Here is a 17,325-nt window from a genome sequence, read left to right as displayed (position 1 = left end):
AGAGAGACAGAGAAAAAGAGAGAAAGCAAAGCAGTTCTCCACCACCTGTGAAGCTCCCTTGGTGCCATCCTTGCAGCTCCCACATGATGCCAGAGATCAAACTCAGTCTCATAGCCTCACACATGATAAGGCATGCTTTTGGTCCACTGAACTATCTCCTAACTTATACTGGATCTCTTGAAAATAGGGCACTAGACAGACTCAACTGGAGGGTCTTGAACAGTCTACTTCAGTAGAGCTCACAGTTGAGATCATAAGCTATAAAATTCAGTAGCCCAATGTGAGAATCTTCTCTAACCCAACTGGTGTTCTCTGTCCTGAGCATCTCTTGCAGAATCTGCAGGATGAGACCTGGATAATGGACCTAAAGATGGATAGAGACAATGACATAAAATCCTCTGCACAGAACTTGGCACACAGCCACCCTTGACTGGAAACACACTTCATTTTATCACTAGGGCCCCAGCCCTCGAATGAAGATTGTTTAAATGATACAATCGAATGACATTGCAAAGGAAAACTCTTCTTTGTCTTATGACACCAAATCAGTGCACTTCACACAAGGATGGGTGTGTGCTAAATGGTCTCCACATGCCCTGTTAGGTGCTGACGGCCAAGATTTCTCATCCCAGAGTTCTTGCCATCAGCACCAAGCCTGGAAATGAGAACTCATTCTCATCTCAAGTTGCAAATGTGTGGATTCATAATTTCCCTGGACTGCTTCCACACCATTTTGAAGCTTTGGCTTAATGCTTTGTTTTCTTAACTAATTTTTTTCCTTAGAGATATATAAATAACTACATGACCAATTTTTCTTCTAAAGAGAAGGGGGAAATATATCACAATTCTGCCATCTTAATACCATGGCTGACGGTATTATGTTTTGCAGTTTTCTGCTAGCTTGCAGATGTGGGAGTCATAATTTCACTAAGCATTGCAAGCCAGCTGTGTCTCTTGACCTTCCTCGTCACATACATTGCATCTGTTTCCTCCTCTATGATAAAGTCACTGCACCTACACTTTCACAAGCTGCCTAATACTCCACCAAGTAATTAAACTTGACAATTTCCCTCCACTGCAGCTTTTTTTTTTTTGCTGTTTTTAACATTGCCACAGAGAATGTCTCTGTGTGTGTATAAGTTCTTAGTTAATTAAGAACTATTTTCCTGAGGCAGACTAACACACAAGACAGGTTTCTGGCTTTCCAAATAGGAAGTTGCAGTAGAGGCCATATGATCCTAACTCGATAAGCACAGACAGAAAATCTCAACCATTTCAAGTGAACATGCTTCTTCCCTGGTGTTCAGAATCAGCAGGGGAATATCTTCTTGCCAGACAGAACTGAGCCAGCCTGCGAGAAACCAAAAACAAACAGAATTGCTGAAAGGTCAAAGGGCAACTTTTTTTTCCCCTTGGCTGCTATGACTTCAGCATCAATATTGAATCACAACCAAGAGACAAAACAGTTTTGCAAAGCAGCAGCATCCAGTGTCATCGCATCCTTTTTCTTTTCTTTCCTTTTGCCTCCAGGGTTATCACTGGAGCTCAGTGCCAGCACTATGAATCCACTGTTCCTGGAGGACATTTTCTCCATTGTTTTTCAATTAGACAGGACAGAGAGAAATTGAGAGAGGAGGGGAAGACCGAGAAAGAAAGACACCTATAGACCTGCTTCACTACTTATGAAGCATCCCCCACCCCCCTGCAGATGGGGAGTCTGGGGCTCGAATTCTATCCTTACACAGATTCTTGTGCTTAGTACTATGTGCCACTAACCAGGTGCACCGCCACTTGGCTCCCTGCACTCCTTTCTTCTTATGTGAAGAAGAAAAGGAAGAAAAGGAAGAAAATTCCAAGTGGTGGCACAGATGGTAGAGTGCTCATGCCATAGTGGCACAAGGACCTGAGTTCAAGCCCCCAGACTCTCCCCTTCCCCAATGCAAGGGGGAAGGAAGCTTCATAAGTGCTGAAACTGTGCTGCAGGTGCTTAGTTAGATCTCTCTCTGTCTCCCCTCGCCCTCTCAGTTTCTGCCTCTATCCTAAATAAATCAGATATTTTTTAAAATGTATTTTTAAAAAATCATCGGAAAATTCAAGGGCTTACACTGAAGGAGACTCCTTTTCTGAACATGAACTGGAAGCTTAAGGAAAATATACTTTCAGGATCCCGCAGTAACTACCTACTGGGTTTTGACTTGCACCTTTATGGTACTAGTTTTCTCACCTTCAACAATTCTAACAGATGTTAGAAAGACTTTAACAGGAGCCGCTAAAGGGGCAGTCACTTGGAGGTACAGTGTTTGCCCTGCAGGCTGAGACTCTAGGTTTGATCCCAGCATCCTATCTGCCAGAGCCAAGCAGTGCTTTTGTCTGTCTGTCCTATCAAAGTGAAAGATATAAAAGTTTCTGTGTGAAAAATAAGACAAAACACGGTTCTGTAAATGTTAATGTTGCATTTTCTCTCACACACACTCATTTTTGTTCTTCTTTTTAATTTATTTTGTATTTAAGAAAGGATACATTAACAAAATCATAGGATAGGAGGGGTACAACTCCACACAATTCCCACCACCCAATCTCCATATCCCATTCTCTCCCCAGATAGCTTTCCCATTCTCTATCCCTCTGGGAGCATGGACCCAGGGTCGTTGTGGATTGCAGAAGGTGGACGTTCTGGCTTCTGTAATTGCTTCCCCGCTGAACATGGACGTTGACTGGTCGGTCCATACTCCCAGTCTGCCTCTCTCTTTCCCTAGTAGGATGGGTCTCTGGGGAAGCAGAGCTCCAGGATACATTGGTGAGGTCTTCAGTCCAGAGAAGCCTGGCCGGCATCCTGATGGCATCTGGAACCTGGTGGCTGAAAAGAGAGTTAACATACAAAGCCAAACAAATTGTTGAGCAATCATGGACCCAAAGGTTGGAATAGTGGAGAGGAAGTATTGGTGGGGTACTCACTGCAAACTCTAGTGTACTTCTGCTTTCAGGTATATATTTTGCACTAGTTTATGGATACGTGTGAACATAGGCTCTCTCTCACAGAACCTGGTCTATATCTAGGTTTTGGGACTTTGTTAGCAAGTGAACCACCTGAGATGGAATTAGAAAATACTATGAAAGTAAAGTTCTCACCTGAGCAATGAAGCTGAAGGGTTTTCATTCCACACCTGAAGTCTCTGGACACAGTCTGAGCTGAAGCATGTTGAGGTGGCAATCATTGCATTGATTAGGTTGCGATCGGCAGATGCAATATTATTTGATATGAATTGGGAGAGGCATGCGGGAAAGTGGGCCCTATCCTAAGGTTCCAGGACTGGGGGAAATATAGGCTCTATAGTGGAAATGTGAGGTTCCTGCTGTGTTAGGGTTCAAAAAGACAATGGATAGTTATTGTTATTATCACATTATATGCTAATTGGGTTAACTTTGAAAAGTCCTTTTGTTAGGGTTTGCTGTACAGTACCCAGTATCTTGTATATAGCTGTGCTATTAGTTGCTTCTGATCTACTTGGTCTAGGCTTTTGAGAGAGTCCGCATATCAAATACACAGCCTATATACTAAAAAGACTCAGTCTGTGTTTTAAAAACTTCGAGACATACAATCAATTTTCCCCCTCTCATTATTAATTAACTGGTGATTTATATGACTATACTTTAATAGGAGTGTACATAAACACCATTCCCACCACCAAAAGACTGTGACCCATCCCACCTACCCACCCCCACCCCCCTCCAGCCCAGGAAGCTGCATGTCTACCCCTCACCACAGGGTTTTTACTTTGGTGCCCTACTTACAATTTGGTCAGGTCCTGCTTTTATTTTCCCTTTCAGATCTTCTTTCTCAACTTCTGTTGATGAGTGGGATCATCCCATACTCATCTTTATCTTTCTGACTGAGCTCACTTAACACAATTCCTTCTAGCTCAGTCCAAGATGGGTCAGAGAAGGTGGATTCATTGTTCTTGACAGCTGCATAGTATTCCATTGTGTATATACACCACAGCTTTCTCAGCCACTCATCTGTTGTTGGGCACCTGGGTTGCTTCCAGGTTTTAGCTATTATGAATTGTGCTGCTATGAACATAGGAGTACACACCTCTTTTTGGTTGGGTGTTATGGAGTCCTTGGGGTATAATCCCAGGAGAGGAATTACTGGATCATATGGAAGGTCCATGTCTAGCCTTCTGAGAGTTCTCCAGACTGCTCTCCACAGAGGCTGTACCAATTTACATTCCCACCAGCAATGCAAAAGGGTTCCTCTGTCCCCACATCCTCTCCAGCATTTGTTGCTGCTGTCCTTTTTGATGTATTCCATTCTCACAGGAGTGAGATGGTATGTCAATGTTGTCTTTATTTGCATTTCTCTGGCAATCAGCGACCTGGAGCAGTTTTTCATATGTTTGTTAGCCTTTTGGATCTCCTCTGAGGTGAATGTTTTATTCATATCCTCTGTCCATTTTTGGATGGGGTCATTTGCTTTTTTGTTGCTAAGTTTGCTGAGCTCTTTGTATGTTTTGGTGATTAGTTTCTTGTCTGATGTATGGCATGTGAAGATCTTCTCCCATTCTGTGAGGGGTCTCTTTGTTTGTTTAATAGTTTCTTTGGATGTGCAGAAGCTTTTCAATCTGATGTAGTTCCATTGATTTGTTTTTGCTTTAGTCTTCCTTGCAATTGTGTTTGTTTCATCAAAGATGTTCTTGAGGTGTAGGTGGGAAAGTGTTTTACCAATGTTTTCCTCTAAGTATTTGATTGTTTCTGGTCTAACATCCAGGTCTTTGATCCATTTGGAGTTGATTTTTGTTTCTGGCACATTAAAGTGGTTCAATTTCATTCTTTGCATGTTTCAACCCAGTTTTCCCAGCACCATTTATTGAAGAGAACCTCCTTCTTCCATTTAATATTTTGGGCCCCCTTATCAAAGATTAGATGTCCATAGGTGTGGGGGTTTAGATATGGGCTTTAAATTCTGTTCCACTGGTCTGTGTACCTATTTTTGTTCTAGTACCATGCTTTTTTGATGATGATGGCTTTATAATATAGTTTGAGATCTGGGAGTGTGATGCCTCCATTTCTGTTTCTTTTCCTCAAGATGGTTTTGGCAATTCTAGGTGTTTTCTGGTTCCATATAAATGTTTGCTTGTGACTAGTAGTAGGTTACAAGATCATCGTAAGATGAGAGTGCACATTCCATGCCACACCCACACCCACACCCACAGTTCTCTATCCCCACCCTCACTCCTCTTAAAGACAATCAGCATCTTTCTCACAAGTCTTACAAACAGTTGGCTTGTTTCTGTTTGGTTTGAATTTTTTAAGCAAGCAGACACACTTTGTTTGTTTGTTTGTTTGTTTTTGCCTCCAGGGTTATTGCTGAGGCTTGGTGTCAGTACTACGAATCAATCCACCGCTCCTGGTGGCTTTTTTGTTTGTTTGTTTGTTTGTTTGTTTTTTATTGAAAAGGACAGAGAGAAATTGAGAGGCGAGGGGAAGATAGAGAAGAGGAAAGATAGATACCGGCAGACCTGTTTCACCGCTTGGCTTGTGAAGTGACTCCCCAGGATCTTTGTGTGGGTTCTTGCACTTCATACTATGTGCCCTTAGCCCACCACACTGTCACCCGGCCCTACGCACACATTTTTAAAAGAACTTACACTTAACACTTCTCATGTACCTAGTATGGAGCCTAGCCACATGCTAACTTGCTCCCTATAGGAGGCACAAGACACAGACCCATTGTCTGGTATCACATAGGTGACAGAGAGTAGGTTCTGGTCCAGGACACTCAGCTTCAGGAAGAGTTTTCTCTGTGGGGCCGGGTGGTGGCGCACCTGGTTGAGCGCACATGTTGCAATGTGCAAGGACCCAGGTTTGAGCCCCTGGTGCCCACCTGTAGGGGTAAAGCTTTTTGATTGGTAAATTAGGGCTGCAGGTGTCTTTCTGTCTCTTTCCCTCTCTGTCTCTCCCTTCCACTCGATTTCTGACTGTCTCTATCCAATAAATAAATAAAGATAATATTTTTTTAAAAAATGTTTTCTCTGCCATCCCAGAGTCCGCAACTCTCACTGTCTCCTGTGGTCCAGGCAGTTCCCCTGTATATTCACTTCCTTATCTTGTCACCAATGTGGTGACTTAAAGCAGCATGGTCACTGTCTACCATTGCTGGAATTTAGAAATATAACATCTTTCTGAATTATTTCTCCTAGTCCACTCACAGGAATGTATTCTCATGGAAGACTCTGGGGTGGGGGGGCATTATTTCCTGGCATTTCCCAGCTGCTAGAGGTTGCCAGCATTTCTTGGTTTATGGCCCTATCTTTCATACTGAAAGTTATCGGACATCCTTTCTCTCTAATTTTGTCTCCCTTTGCTTTTTTTTTAAATTATCTTTATTTATTTATTGGATAGAGACAGTCAGAAATTGAAAGGGGAAGGGGGTGACAGACAGAGAGGGAGAGAGAGATACCTGCACCCCTGCTTCACCACTCACACAGCTTTCCCCCACAGGTTGGGACCGGGAGCTAGAACCCAGGTCCTTGCACACTGTAGCATGTGTGTCCGACCAGGTGCACCACCCCCTGACCCCTCCTTCTGCTTCTATCCTGACAGTCCATCTCTCTGTTTGACAGGGGTTGAGGGTGAGAATGGGGTGTCTCTCACTGACCCTGGTCCCACTTATCACACATAATGACTAAATAAAGCCAAAGGGCACTCTGAAAAGTCACCAGTGTACCTGCAGGCTACCTCTCTACAGGTAATGATGGAGGGAACAGCTGCTTGTGTTAGCATTCCAGCTGCCCCAACAAAGCCAGCAACAGGAGACAGGGAGAGAATAAAAGAACTGTGTGCCCTGTTTCAGAACTTCTTCTGTAGTCCCTTTACTTCAGTGGCCTCTATTCATTTTTGTCAACACATCCCTGGTAGGGAGCAGCCTTGTCCCCAAGACAGAAGTGAGAAAACCTAGACTCAAGTTCCTCATAAAATGCACCTGGGTTAGCACAGCTGGCCACAGGCTTTGGGCTCCAGCTCTGTGGTCAAGACCCAAGTGGTTCTATGCCCCAAGTGCAGACAGCTGTCCAGAGAGTAGACACCAAAAATGATTAAAAGAGTTGCCTTAGCAATGGAAAGGCAGCTCCTGTACACACACACACACACACACACACACACACACACACACTCGCTTTCACTCTGCTCCAACCCCACTTCACCTGTGTCTATGCCTGTTGCCTATTTCCCCTGAGACAAGGATGACATCTGTAGCTGATGCTGTCGCCCTAGGACTGAGGACAGAGCGGGTATGTAGTAAGCTCTAATGAAACGTGTATGTAATAAGGGACTATGTGTACACCTTAAGTGCATAACACTCCTTTGGCCCAGAGATAACCTGTCTGTGCAAATGTAACCACTTACAACATGGATGGGATTTAAAAATAAATAAATAAACATCCTCCCAAATGATTTCTCAACTGCTAAAAGAAGCAATTCCACATCCAAAGTAATATGCTATCTCCTCAGAGTTTGTTTGTTTGTTTGTTTGTTGTTGTTGTTGTTTTGAAAAGTGGTTTTGAGGGCTGGGAAAAGAACATAATGACATAATGGTTCTGTGGTTCCACAAAAGACTTTCATGCCTGAGCCTCTGGAGTCATCAGGTTCAATCCCCAGCACCATCATAAGCTGAGCATTATTCTGATCTGTCTCTCTCCCTCTCCCTCCCCCTCTCCCTCTCTCTCTATCTCTCTCTTTCTCTCTCTCTCTCTCTCTCCGTGTATCTTTTCATCTGTATCTCTTTATCACTAAAAATAAATGATTGTTTTAAAAAAAAAAGTGGCAGGGGTTGACAACATAACAGTTATGCAAAAAGACTCTCATGATTAAGGCTCCAACATCCCAGGTTCAGTCCCCCATAACACCATAATCCATAGTTGAGCAGTGTTCTGGTAAAATAAAAAAGAAAAAAGAAAGAAAGACAGAAAAGGGGGGGAAAGTGGTTTGAACCAATTTATTGAGCTCTTTGAGACTCTGTTTCCTGCTCAGACAGGCAGTACTTTGGCTTGACTTGAAATTGGAAAGAAATATTCTTCATCTTTAGAAGGGAAAATTTGTCATTTTGAGGGTGCAATTCAAGGGAGCGGGACTCCTGCAGGCTTCTATCATGATTCTAGAATCCAAGAGATGGATCCTGATTTCACAACCACTGCAGATGGAAGGAGGAGTCAGAGATGACTGACAAGTGGTCCTGCCACTAACATCATGTGCACGTCACCTGGTCCCTGCTGAAGGGACAGTGTCCAGCTTTGGGTCCCTTGCCCTGAAATATATGTGACTAGGCAGGACTGAACTCAGAGGATGTTCTTTCGCACAGACAAGATGTTGCATTATGTCAATATCATTGAACCATTTTTCAACTTGGAAGCTGAACCACGAGTGTCATAGCTATTGAACCATTTTTCAATTTGGACACTGAATACACATGTCATAGGTATTGACATTTGGACTCATACATTGACCTCCCCCCCAACCCCTACTTCTGTTATAGCAGCTGTTTATCTCGGATCTGTCTGTCTCTCTCCTAAGTTTCTCCCTAGCTGATAAGTGGTTTAAGTTTTGTCAGTGGCTCCTGCATATCAGATGAAGGAATGAGCCTTTTAAAAATAAAGCCTCATAAAAATAATGTGTGATCATTAAGAGTTTTCAGAATGTTGGCCCTGGGGGTGGAGCACTCGGTTGGGCACATACATTTACCATGTGCAAAGACTGATTCACACTCCTCCCTGCCCCCACCTGCAGGAGGGCAGAAGCTTCAAAAGTAGTGAGACAGTGTTGCAAGTGTCTCACTATCTCTGTCACTATCTCCACCACCCCACTCAATTTTTCTTTATATTGTCATATAAAAAGTTTTTTTAAAAAAAAAATGGGGGTGGAGGGGACACTAGGAGCAGAGACCTCATTGTGCAGGCACCAATTCCTAGCAGTAACCCTAGTGGCTATAAAAATAAATAAATAAGTAAGTAGATAAATAAATAAATATTTCAAAAAAATAGTAGAGAGATTCAAACATGACTCCATGAACACAGCACAAATTAAGAAATATTTTGTTACATTTCTCTATGGTCTTTTTTTTATTCCTATAGTGTTTGAGGTTTTTATTTGTTTGTTTGTTTCTCCTTACCAAATTGTATACACATATTTCTGCATTGGCATTTTTTATCTGAACAGTCTAACATAAGCATGGTCCCATGCTATCTCACAGCTCTGAAGATTGATATATGCAGAAGAATGAGCCAATATGACATTTGAGCATTACAAACCTGTGTCATGTCACTAGGTATGATTGGAAGAGGTTCTCCCTCCATCCCAGCCATTAGAAATCAACCTTCAATGTGTCCTGCTTTATATCTTAACCACCTTCCTGCCACCAAGTTGCAGACCCTACTATGATTCCATCCTGACTTTCCTGGGCAGATGACCTCACCAATGTGTCCTGAAGTTTCACCTTTATGGAACCCTACCCCACTAGGGAAAGATAGTAACAGACTGGAGGTATGGATCAACCTGTCAATATCCATGTCCAGTGGGGAAGAAATGATAGAATTCAGACCTTCCACCTTCTGCACCCCATAAAGAATTTTAATTCGTACTCCCAGAGGGATAAAGAATAGGGACACTTAAAATGGAGGGGATGGGACATGAAATTCTGGTGGTGGGATCTGTATAGAATTGTACCCCTTTTATCATACAATCTTGTTAATAATTATTAAATCAATAATAAATTTAAAAAATAATGAAACTAACCTTCAGGTCCCTGCCCAACTAGGGAAAGAGAGAGACAGGCTGAGAGTATGGATCGACCTGTCAATGCCCATGTTCAGCTGGGAAGCAACTACAGAAGCCAGACCTTCCACCTTCTGCATCCCACAATGACCCTGGATCCATACTCTCAGAGGGATAAAGAATAGATAATATGTCAAGGGAGGGAATTGGATATGGAACTCTGGGGTGGGCATTGTGTGGAAAGTACCCCTCTTATTCTGTAGTCATGTCAATATTCCATTTTATAAATTAAAAAAAAAACCAACCTTCAGTTTTCCAGCTCTGCTAAAGTTCCCTTTTGCTTTCTCTCCTGTCTTTCTGAGGACCTGTAATCTCAGAGGTACCTCCATCTCTTTGCAGTGTGATGAGCTAAAAACATCCTTCCCAAATCTCTCACTGAAACATTCCTCTGGGAATTGTTTTGCAAAACATGATTATTGGGCATTCGGGTTTTAGTGCTCTTTTATTGGGCTTTTTTTTTCTATTAAAAGAAATATTTTCATGAACTCGCAAAATGTGTTAGTCATAACCATCCTAGAGTTCCAGCTTGATGATTAAAAAACAGACTAGGTTTGGGATAAAATTCAAGATGTCTTCAATAATCCAAATTTGTTCCTAGTCAACAGAGCAGGGGCCAATGCCTTAAAACCAAACATATTTTTATGAAACCAAACATCATAAAACATGAGTGAGTATGCCCTTACACCACTCAGGCCATTAAGATTAATAGGCACAGTGAAAACATTTGCTTCACACTTGCTTGACTGAACAAATATATCCTTTTACAACATAAAGTCCAGCTCTTGTATATGCCCAGATACCTAAAATCCGGAATGCTTTCCTCTCAGTTTCCCCTCATTGAGAAGGTACGGAATGATGGGGATTTGGGATAAAAGCCCAATGTTTAAATCTGTCACGAGGAGGAGAGTAAGGATGAACAAAATTTGTACACCAAAGAACAAAAAGAGAGAGAGAGAAATACTCTGACATAAGACCCACAAATAATATTTCATAATATCAATATTTTATTTCCTTGAGAAAAAGAACATTTTTTAATCTACACAGGATTTTTGTCATTGGATGAGTAGAATGAGTTAATTTTATCTTTATTTTTTCCCTCCAGGGTTATTGCCAGCACTACAAATCCACAGCTCCTAGCAGTCTTTCTTCTTCTTCTTATTTTATTGGATAGGACAGAAAGAAATTAAGAGTGGAGGGGAAGATGAAAAGAGGGAGAGAAATATAGACACCTGCAGACCTACTTCACTATCTGTAAGGTGACCCCACTCTAAGTGGGGAGCCAGGGGCTCGAACTGGGTTCCTTTGTGGGGGTCCTTATACTTCGTACTATGTGCACTTAACCCAGTGTCCTTCCACCCAGACCCTTGATTTTTATCTTTAAGTAACGTTTACTGACTTTTAAATTTTTTATCTTTCTTTATTTATTATTAGAGAGAGACAAAGATAAACTGATGGGGGGTAGAGGAGGAAAGAAACAGAGAGACACCTGCAGCCCTGCTTCACCACTCATGAAGTTTCCCCCTGCAGGTGGGGACCAGGGGCTTGAACCCTGGCCCTTGCACACCATCACGTGTATGCTTCACCAGGTGCACCATCACCTGGCCCCTGCATTTACTGGCTACTTAAACCCTAAAGAAATAAAATGGGGGTTTGGCGGTGGTGCCACGGGTTAAGCGCATGTGGTGCCAGGTGCAAGGATCGGCGTAAGGATCCCGGTTCGAGCCCCCGGCTCCCCACCCACAGGCAGTGAAGTAGGTCTGCAGGTGTCTTTCTCTCCTGCTCTCTGTCTTCCCCTCCTCTCTCCATTTCTCTCTGTCCTATCCAACAACAAACGACATCAACACTAACAATAACAACCACAACAAGGCTACAACAACAAGGGCAACAAAAGGGGGTGGAATGGCCTCCAGGAGCAGTGGATTCATGGTGCAGGCACTAAGCCCCAGAAATAACCTTGGAGGCAAAAAAAAAAAAAAGGAAAGAAAGAAATAAGATAAAATAAAACAAAACAAAATAAAAATGTTTGGGCAACACAAAAAATAAAAGTGCAAATAGCCCATAAGCCAGTCACATAATCACATTAATTAATCAGTACTGAGATACCTCACCTGTTTAAAGCAAGTGTTCCAAAACAGGAGACACAAGTTGAGAATCTACTTATTCCCTTGAGTGAGACATTATGAACACTCGTCTTTGTCTTTCAACATGACATTACAAAACACAGATTTGCATGAGTGCCAAGCAGTCCTTGACATACCCTTGAGTCAAGCCATTTGTAAGCGGAGATCAGATCACTTAGGATGGGAGAAGTAGTGTGTTACACTGTGGTATTAGCCATCATTGTATATGCAATTCTGCCTTTGTTTCCCCCCCCCCCCCCAAATTCTAACCCTGGATGGCTTAGGCATAGGGTTCGCATTTTCATTTCATTTCCTTTTATTTGCACAATTTTAGACTCTTCACAGTGATTTGGCGGTGCAAATATTGTGCTCCTGAAAGACTGAACCATGCCATGTTTGCACTGACAACCAGTGAAGACCCCTGCCCACTGGCTCAGTGGAGTTCTGTGTGTCTTGACCATATCTCTCCCTGATCATTACAGTCGGCTTCATTTTGCTACCATTCACTCATCTATGAAAGCCTGGCTTACCAAGCACTGTCTCTGCTCCAGACTCTGTCCTTGGGCTGAAGGTGGAGAAAACAGCACTGGCAGCTATCATTGTGGGTTGTGTTTCCAGTTCCATCTTGTTCTCTCTAGTAACCTTAGATTTGTTCCTCACCTGAGCTTCCAGCTACAAAATGGAGGCGAAAGAAACCCACTGGAAAGGTGGTTCTGAACGTGAGCTGCACTGACATATGTGGAAAGGTGGCGCTGGGCTGGCTGTGTCTTGGGAGGTGTTGGTGTCTGAGTTCTGCTTCTCTACAAGCCCAGGAAGCAGCTCAGTAAAGCCTCTTTACACAACACTGCACTTACGACAATGTGCCCTCAGGTCCATAGCTGTCTCGGGACCCCCTTGCTCCGTCTGAGGGGAGAGGCCCATTTCTGTAGGTAGCTTGTGAGGCCTCACTTTGACAGTGCATTTGTTCTCGGAGAGAAGTGTGGCAGCCACACACCACACTGGAGAGTCAGGACTTTGAAGTTCCTCCTTTTATGTTCAAGTCAGGGGCATCAGTGAGAAGAGAATTCAAATATTTGCCAGCTCTGTGTTTTTCTGCTCCACTACGGCACTGCATTTCATCTTTGCTTCACTTCTCCACACAAAAGAATTTGTAGCAGCAACCCCAATTAAAGGTGAGACTTTTTCTCTCTTTTGTAATAACTTATTTATTTATTTTAGTGACTAAGATAAAGAGAGAAACCAGAGCACTACTCAACTCTGATAGATGGTAGTTCTAAGGATTAGACCTGGGACCTCAGAGTCTCAGGCAGCTAATTCTTTTCTGCACAACCACTATGCTTCTCCCCCAGAACTCCTTCCTCCCTTCCTCCCTCCCTCCCTCCCTCCCTCCCTTCCTTCCTTCCTTCCTTCCTTCCTTCCATTCTTTATTTCTTTTTTTTTCTTCCTTTCTTCTTTCTTCCTTCAGATCTTTTAGGCTGCAAGAAAATAATACATTGCAGGTTTAACTCTAGCCCTGTCTTTGAACCTCCCCTTGATACTCAGTTAATCGCTAACTAAAGCAAACACATGTCTCTCCTATGTGTCATGATCTTTAGCATCCAGGTGAAATCTGTGTAACGTGAAATCTGCCATCTTAGCACAGTTCTCTGTCACTTAGTCTTTTTTTTTAATTTTTTACTTATAAAGAGGAAACATTGACTAAACCAGAGGATAAGAGGGGTATAACTCCACACAGTTCCCACCACCAGATCTCCATATTCCATTCCCTCCCCTGATAACTTTCCTATTCTTTAACCCTCTGGGAGTATGGACCCAAGGTCATTGTGGGGTGCAGAAGGTGGAAGGTCTGGCTTCTGTAATTGTTTCCCCACTGAACATGGGCGTTGACAGGTCGGTCGATACTCCCAGCCTGCCTCTCTCTTTCCCTAGTGGGGAAGGGCTCTGGGAAAGCGTCACTTAGTCTATTAGCAACATGGTGCCTCCACCACTCTGTCAAGGTTTGAAACATTTGTGTTACCTCAAAAGTGTCCCATTTCTCACCCCCCACCAACTCATGGAACCCGTCTGCTTTGCTCATGCCCTTACTGGATCCACATCTTTTTCATCGTTGTTGTTGTTGTAATTATTATTGTTGTTATTGATGTCATTGTTGTTGGATAGGACAGAGAGAAATAGAGTGAGGAGGGGAAGACAGAGAGGAGGAGAGAAAGATAGACACCTGCAGACCTGCTTCACCACTTGTGAATCGATTCCTCTGTAGGTGGGGAACTGGGGCTTGAACCGGAATCCGTACACCGGTCCTTGCGCTTTCTGTCACCTGCGCTTAACCCGCTGCACTACCGCCTGACTCCCTGGATCCACATCTCATGGATCCTCCTTTGGGTATGTCACACAATACATGGCCTTCTAGGGGAGCTGGGTGGTGGCGCACCTGGTTGAGCACACATGTTACAATACATGGCCTTCTGAGTCTGATTCCCCTCACTGGCAGTAACCTGTTTGAGACCCCTCCATGTAGTCACATGTGTCAGAACCCATCTCCTCATTTATGCCTAAGTAATATTTCAACACACGTCTGCCAGATGTAGCTAAGTTTGATGGGCGTCTTTTCACATCTTCTTGCTTCCTTTCTTGCTGCATGGCATCTGTTTCTCACCCGATGAGAATCTACTCAAGAACTTCGTTCCTCAAGAGCTCAAGACTGAAGTGCAGGTAGGTGTAGGTTTCAGTTGAGCTTGCTCAAGAATCTAACAGACAGCTGAAATCAGCAGTCCCAATCAAGGGTGTTGTCCCTTGAGAAGCATCCCTTGGTCTGGCAGTCACAAACCTTCCTTTTTCTTTTCCTTTTTTTTTTTTTTCTCATCATTGTATTTTTGGGGGGTGATTTCTTTAAATTTTTATTTATAAAATGGAAATATTGACAAGACCATAAGATAAGAGGGGCACAATTCCACACAATTCCCACCACCAGAACTTCATATCCTATCCCTTTCCTTGATAGTTTTCCTATTCTTTATTCCTCTGGGAGTATGAACCCATGGTCATTATGGGATGCAGAAGATGAAAGGTCTGGCTTCTGCAATTGCTTTGCCACTAAACATGGGCACTAACAGGTCGATCCATACTCCCAGCCTGTCTTTCTCTTTCCCTAGTGGGGTAACAAACCTTCCTATATGCCCCTTGCCCCATGTTACTTGCTGGTGTTCTGGGAGGCTGGATGTGTTACAGCTCGGTGATGGGGCCTGCCTGGCAGAGAAGGAATATCCCTGTGGAACTTACTGGAGGTGAGGACAGATGTTTCTGACTCCAGACATGATCTAGAATCCAAAAGTTAAGTGGGTCTCACCATTCCTGCCAACACCACGCCAATGTTCTGGCAAATAGAGCTTCTCCTCATTTGCACCTCTTGTGATTTTTTTTTCCCTTTGCCTTTGTCTGGCCAAGTTCTACATCATGGATACCTTGGAAGTGATTCTTTATTGTTCCTAACAACCTGGGGGGTATTGGCATCTAGCTGTCAGGAACTGGCCCTCCCTTTGCTTGAGTATGATGGCAAAGAAACCTCCCTCCTCCTCCTTCTCCTTCTCCTCCTCCACTTCCTCCACTTCCTTCACCTCCTCCTCTATCTCCTCCTCTTCCTCCTCCATTTCCTCCTCCTCCTCCTTTCTTTTTCTCTTCCTCCTTTTCATGATCCTTTTCTTATTTCTCCTTCTACTTTTTGCATAAGCACTTATATATACACTATACAGTCTTGAAATTGATTAAAACCAAAATTAAATTCTATAATTTATACACAGGTGTAGATAATGGGGTTTTTTTTGCTATAAGGATGCAATTCTCTTTTGCTTAAATTGATTAATCAGTAAAAAAAAAAAATAACTGACTAGACCAAGTCTGTGCATTATTGAAATTTGCATGTATGGACAACTATATTTTTTTAAAACATTGTATGCAAGCTAGAGAAAGTTAGTCTAAAGTATTTCATAATGAAAAATCAAATAAACTAAAATAATTGTCCCTTAGTTGAAAGAAAGATCAGATATATAACCCTCAACTGATAAAAACACCCTCTAAAAGCACAGAATAACAGTTCAGTACACAATGTCCATGAAATAAAATAATAAAATTTAACCAGAATTTAGAAATTATTTTCACTTATTGTTTTATTGCATAATTAAATTATAACCAGATATGCACTTATATAACTATAATTTAATAAGCACTACTTTTTCTCAGTTTTAAAGGGGCTTCTTAGTCCTGATTCTGCAAAAACAGGACAGATTTTCATCTGGAGTCTATTGAACAGAACATGACCAGTGATTATTCCTAAATTTCCCAAATGCATCCACTCCAATCTTTCCCCAGGGTAGGACAAGTAGATTTTACTGCAAAGAATTTAGGAAAATCTTTCCTCCTGAAAACCAAAAGAGAATTTTAGAAGACATTCTCCTCCCGCCTCCCCTCCTCATCCTGTTCATTCAGTGTTGACTTTCCCAATCAAACGTCCTATGAAGACACATCAGCCAGTCTGCACCGTCCTTAAATTTGACCCTTGGATAGGTTGATAGTCTTGAACTCAGCTCTGATCTCCGTGCAAGATCAGTGTGGCCCAGGGGTGGTGAAGCAAAACAACAGAGGTTTTTGTCCCCATGGGCCATCTTCTTGGGTGTCATTCTGAGCAAGTTTGTACCTGCCCTCTCATTTCTATTTTTACCCTTGTGGAGAAGGACAACTCAATGGCAGCCTTGCTCAGACCCACTCTAGGGGTGCCATGCTCCATCCTGCACCTTGCATTCAGCTCAGCCTTCTCGCCATCACACTCCAAGATGCAATGGTTACGTCATTCTTTCTTGGCCTACCAGATTGTTTTATTTAGTTCATCCCTTTGTTTCTCCAGCTTTCACATACAAATGGAATCATCTGGTGTTTGTCTTTCTTCACCTGATTTACTTCACAAAACATCATACATTCCAGGTCGATCCATGTTGCAAATGAAAAAAAAAATGTCTTCCTTAACAGCCGAGGAGCATTCCACTGTGTGTGTGATGCCCCATCTCTTTACCTACTCATCAGTGGGCTGACACTTGGGTTCTTTCCAGTCCTTGACTATTATAAATTATAATACTGTGATAGGAATGGGTGTGCTTGTATCTCTTGAATTAGTACTGTTGTATTTGGTGGTGAATATTCAAAAGTGAGATGACTTGGAGCATATGGAATTTCCATTTTGACTTTTTATTATCATTATTATTAGTGATTTAATAATTATTGACAAGATTCTAAGATAACAGAGGTACAATTCCACATAGTTCCCACCACTAGAGTTCTGTGTTGAATCCCCTCCATTGGAAACATCCCTATTCTTTTATTCCTCTGTGAG

The 17,325-nt window shown here is 42.6% G+C and overlaps 1 protein-coding gene and 1 long non-coding RNA gene across 4 annotated transcripts in view; one reads left to right on the top strand and one right to left on the bottom strand.

Moving 5' to 3' along the window:
* LOC132537730 (uncharacterized) overlaps positions 1 to 10,184 on the bottom strand; it is a 29,410-nt gene extending 19,226 nt beyond the window's left edge. Inside the window, exon 1 of the long non-coding RNA XR_009549186.1 lies at positions 10,071 to 10,184. This is a non-coding gene — a long non-coding RNA (uncharacterized LOC132537730). The remainder of the gene's footprint in view (positions 1 to 10,070) is intronic.
* C1QTNF7 (C1q and TNF related 7) overlaps positions 1 to 17,325 on the top strand; it is a 117,243-nt gene that overhangs the window by 75,153 nt on the left and 24,765 nt on the right. The window contains exon 3 of one of the 3 annotated variants that reach the window (XM_060188320.1): positions 12,584 to 12,691. The exons of the other annotated variants lie outside the window; for them this stretch is intronic. Within the exon in view, the coding sequence (XP_060044303.1) occupies positions 12,682 to 12,691 (10 nt within the window). The 5' untranslated portion in view covers positions 12,584 to 12,681. The remainder of the gene's footprint in view (positions 1 to 12,583; positions 12,692 to 17,325) is intronic. 3 annotated transcript variants of the gene reach the window in all.

Source organism: Erinaceus europaeus, chromosome 3, assembly GCF_950295315.1.
Source record: "Erinaceus europaeus chromosome 3, mEriEur2.1, whole genome shotgun sequence".
Taxonomy (NCBI): Eukaryota; Metazoa; Chordata; class Mammalia; order Eulipotyphla; family Erinaceidae; genus Erinaceus; species Erinaceus europaeus.
The sequence above is the reverse complement of the archived record's forward strand: the minus strand, read 5'-3'. Positions and strand labels throughout refer to the sequence as shown.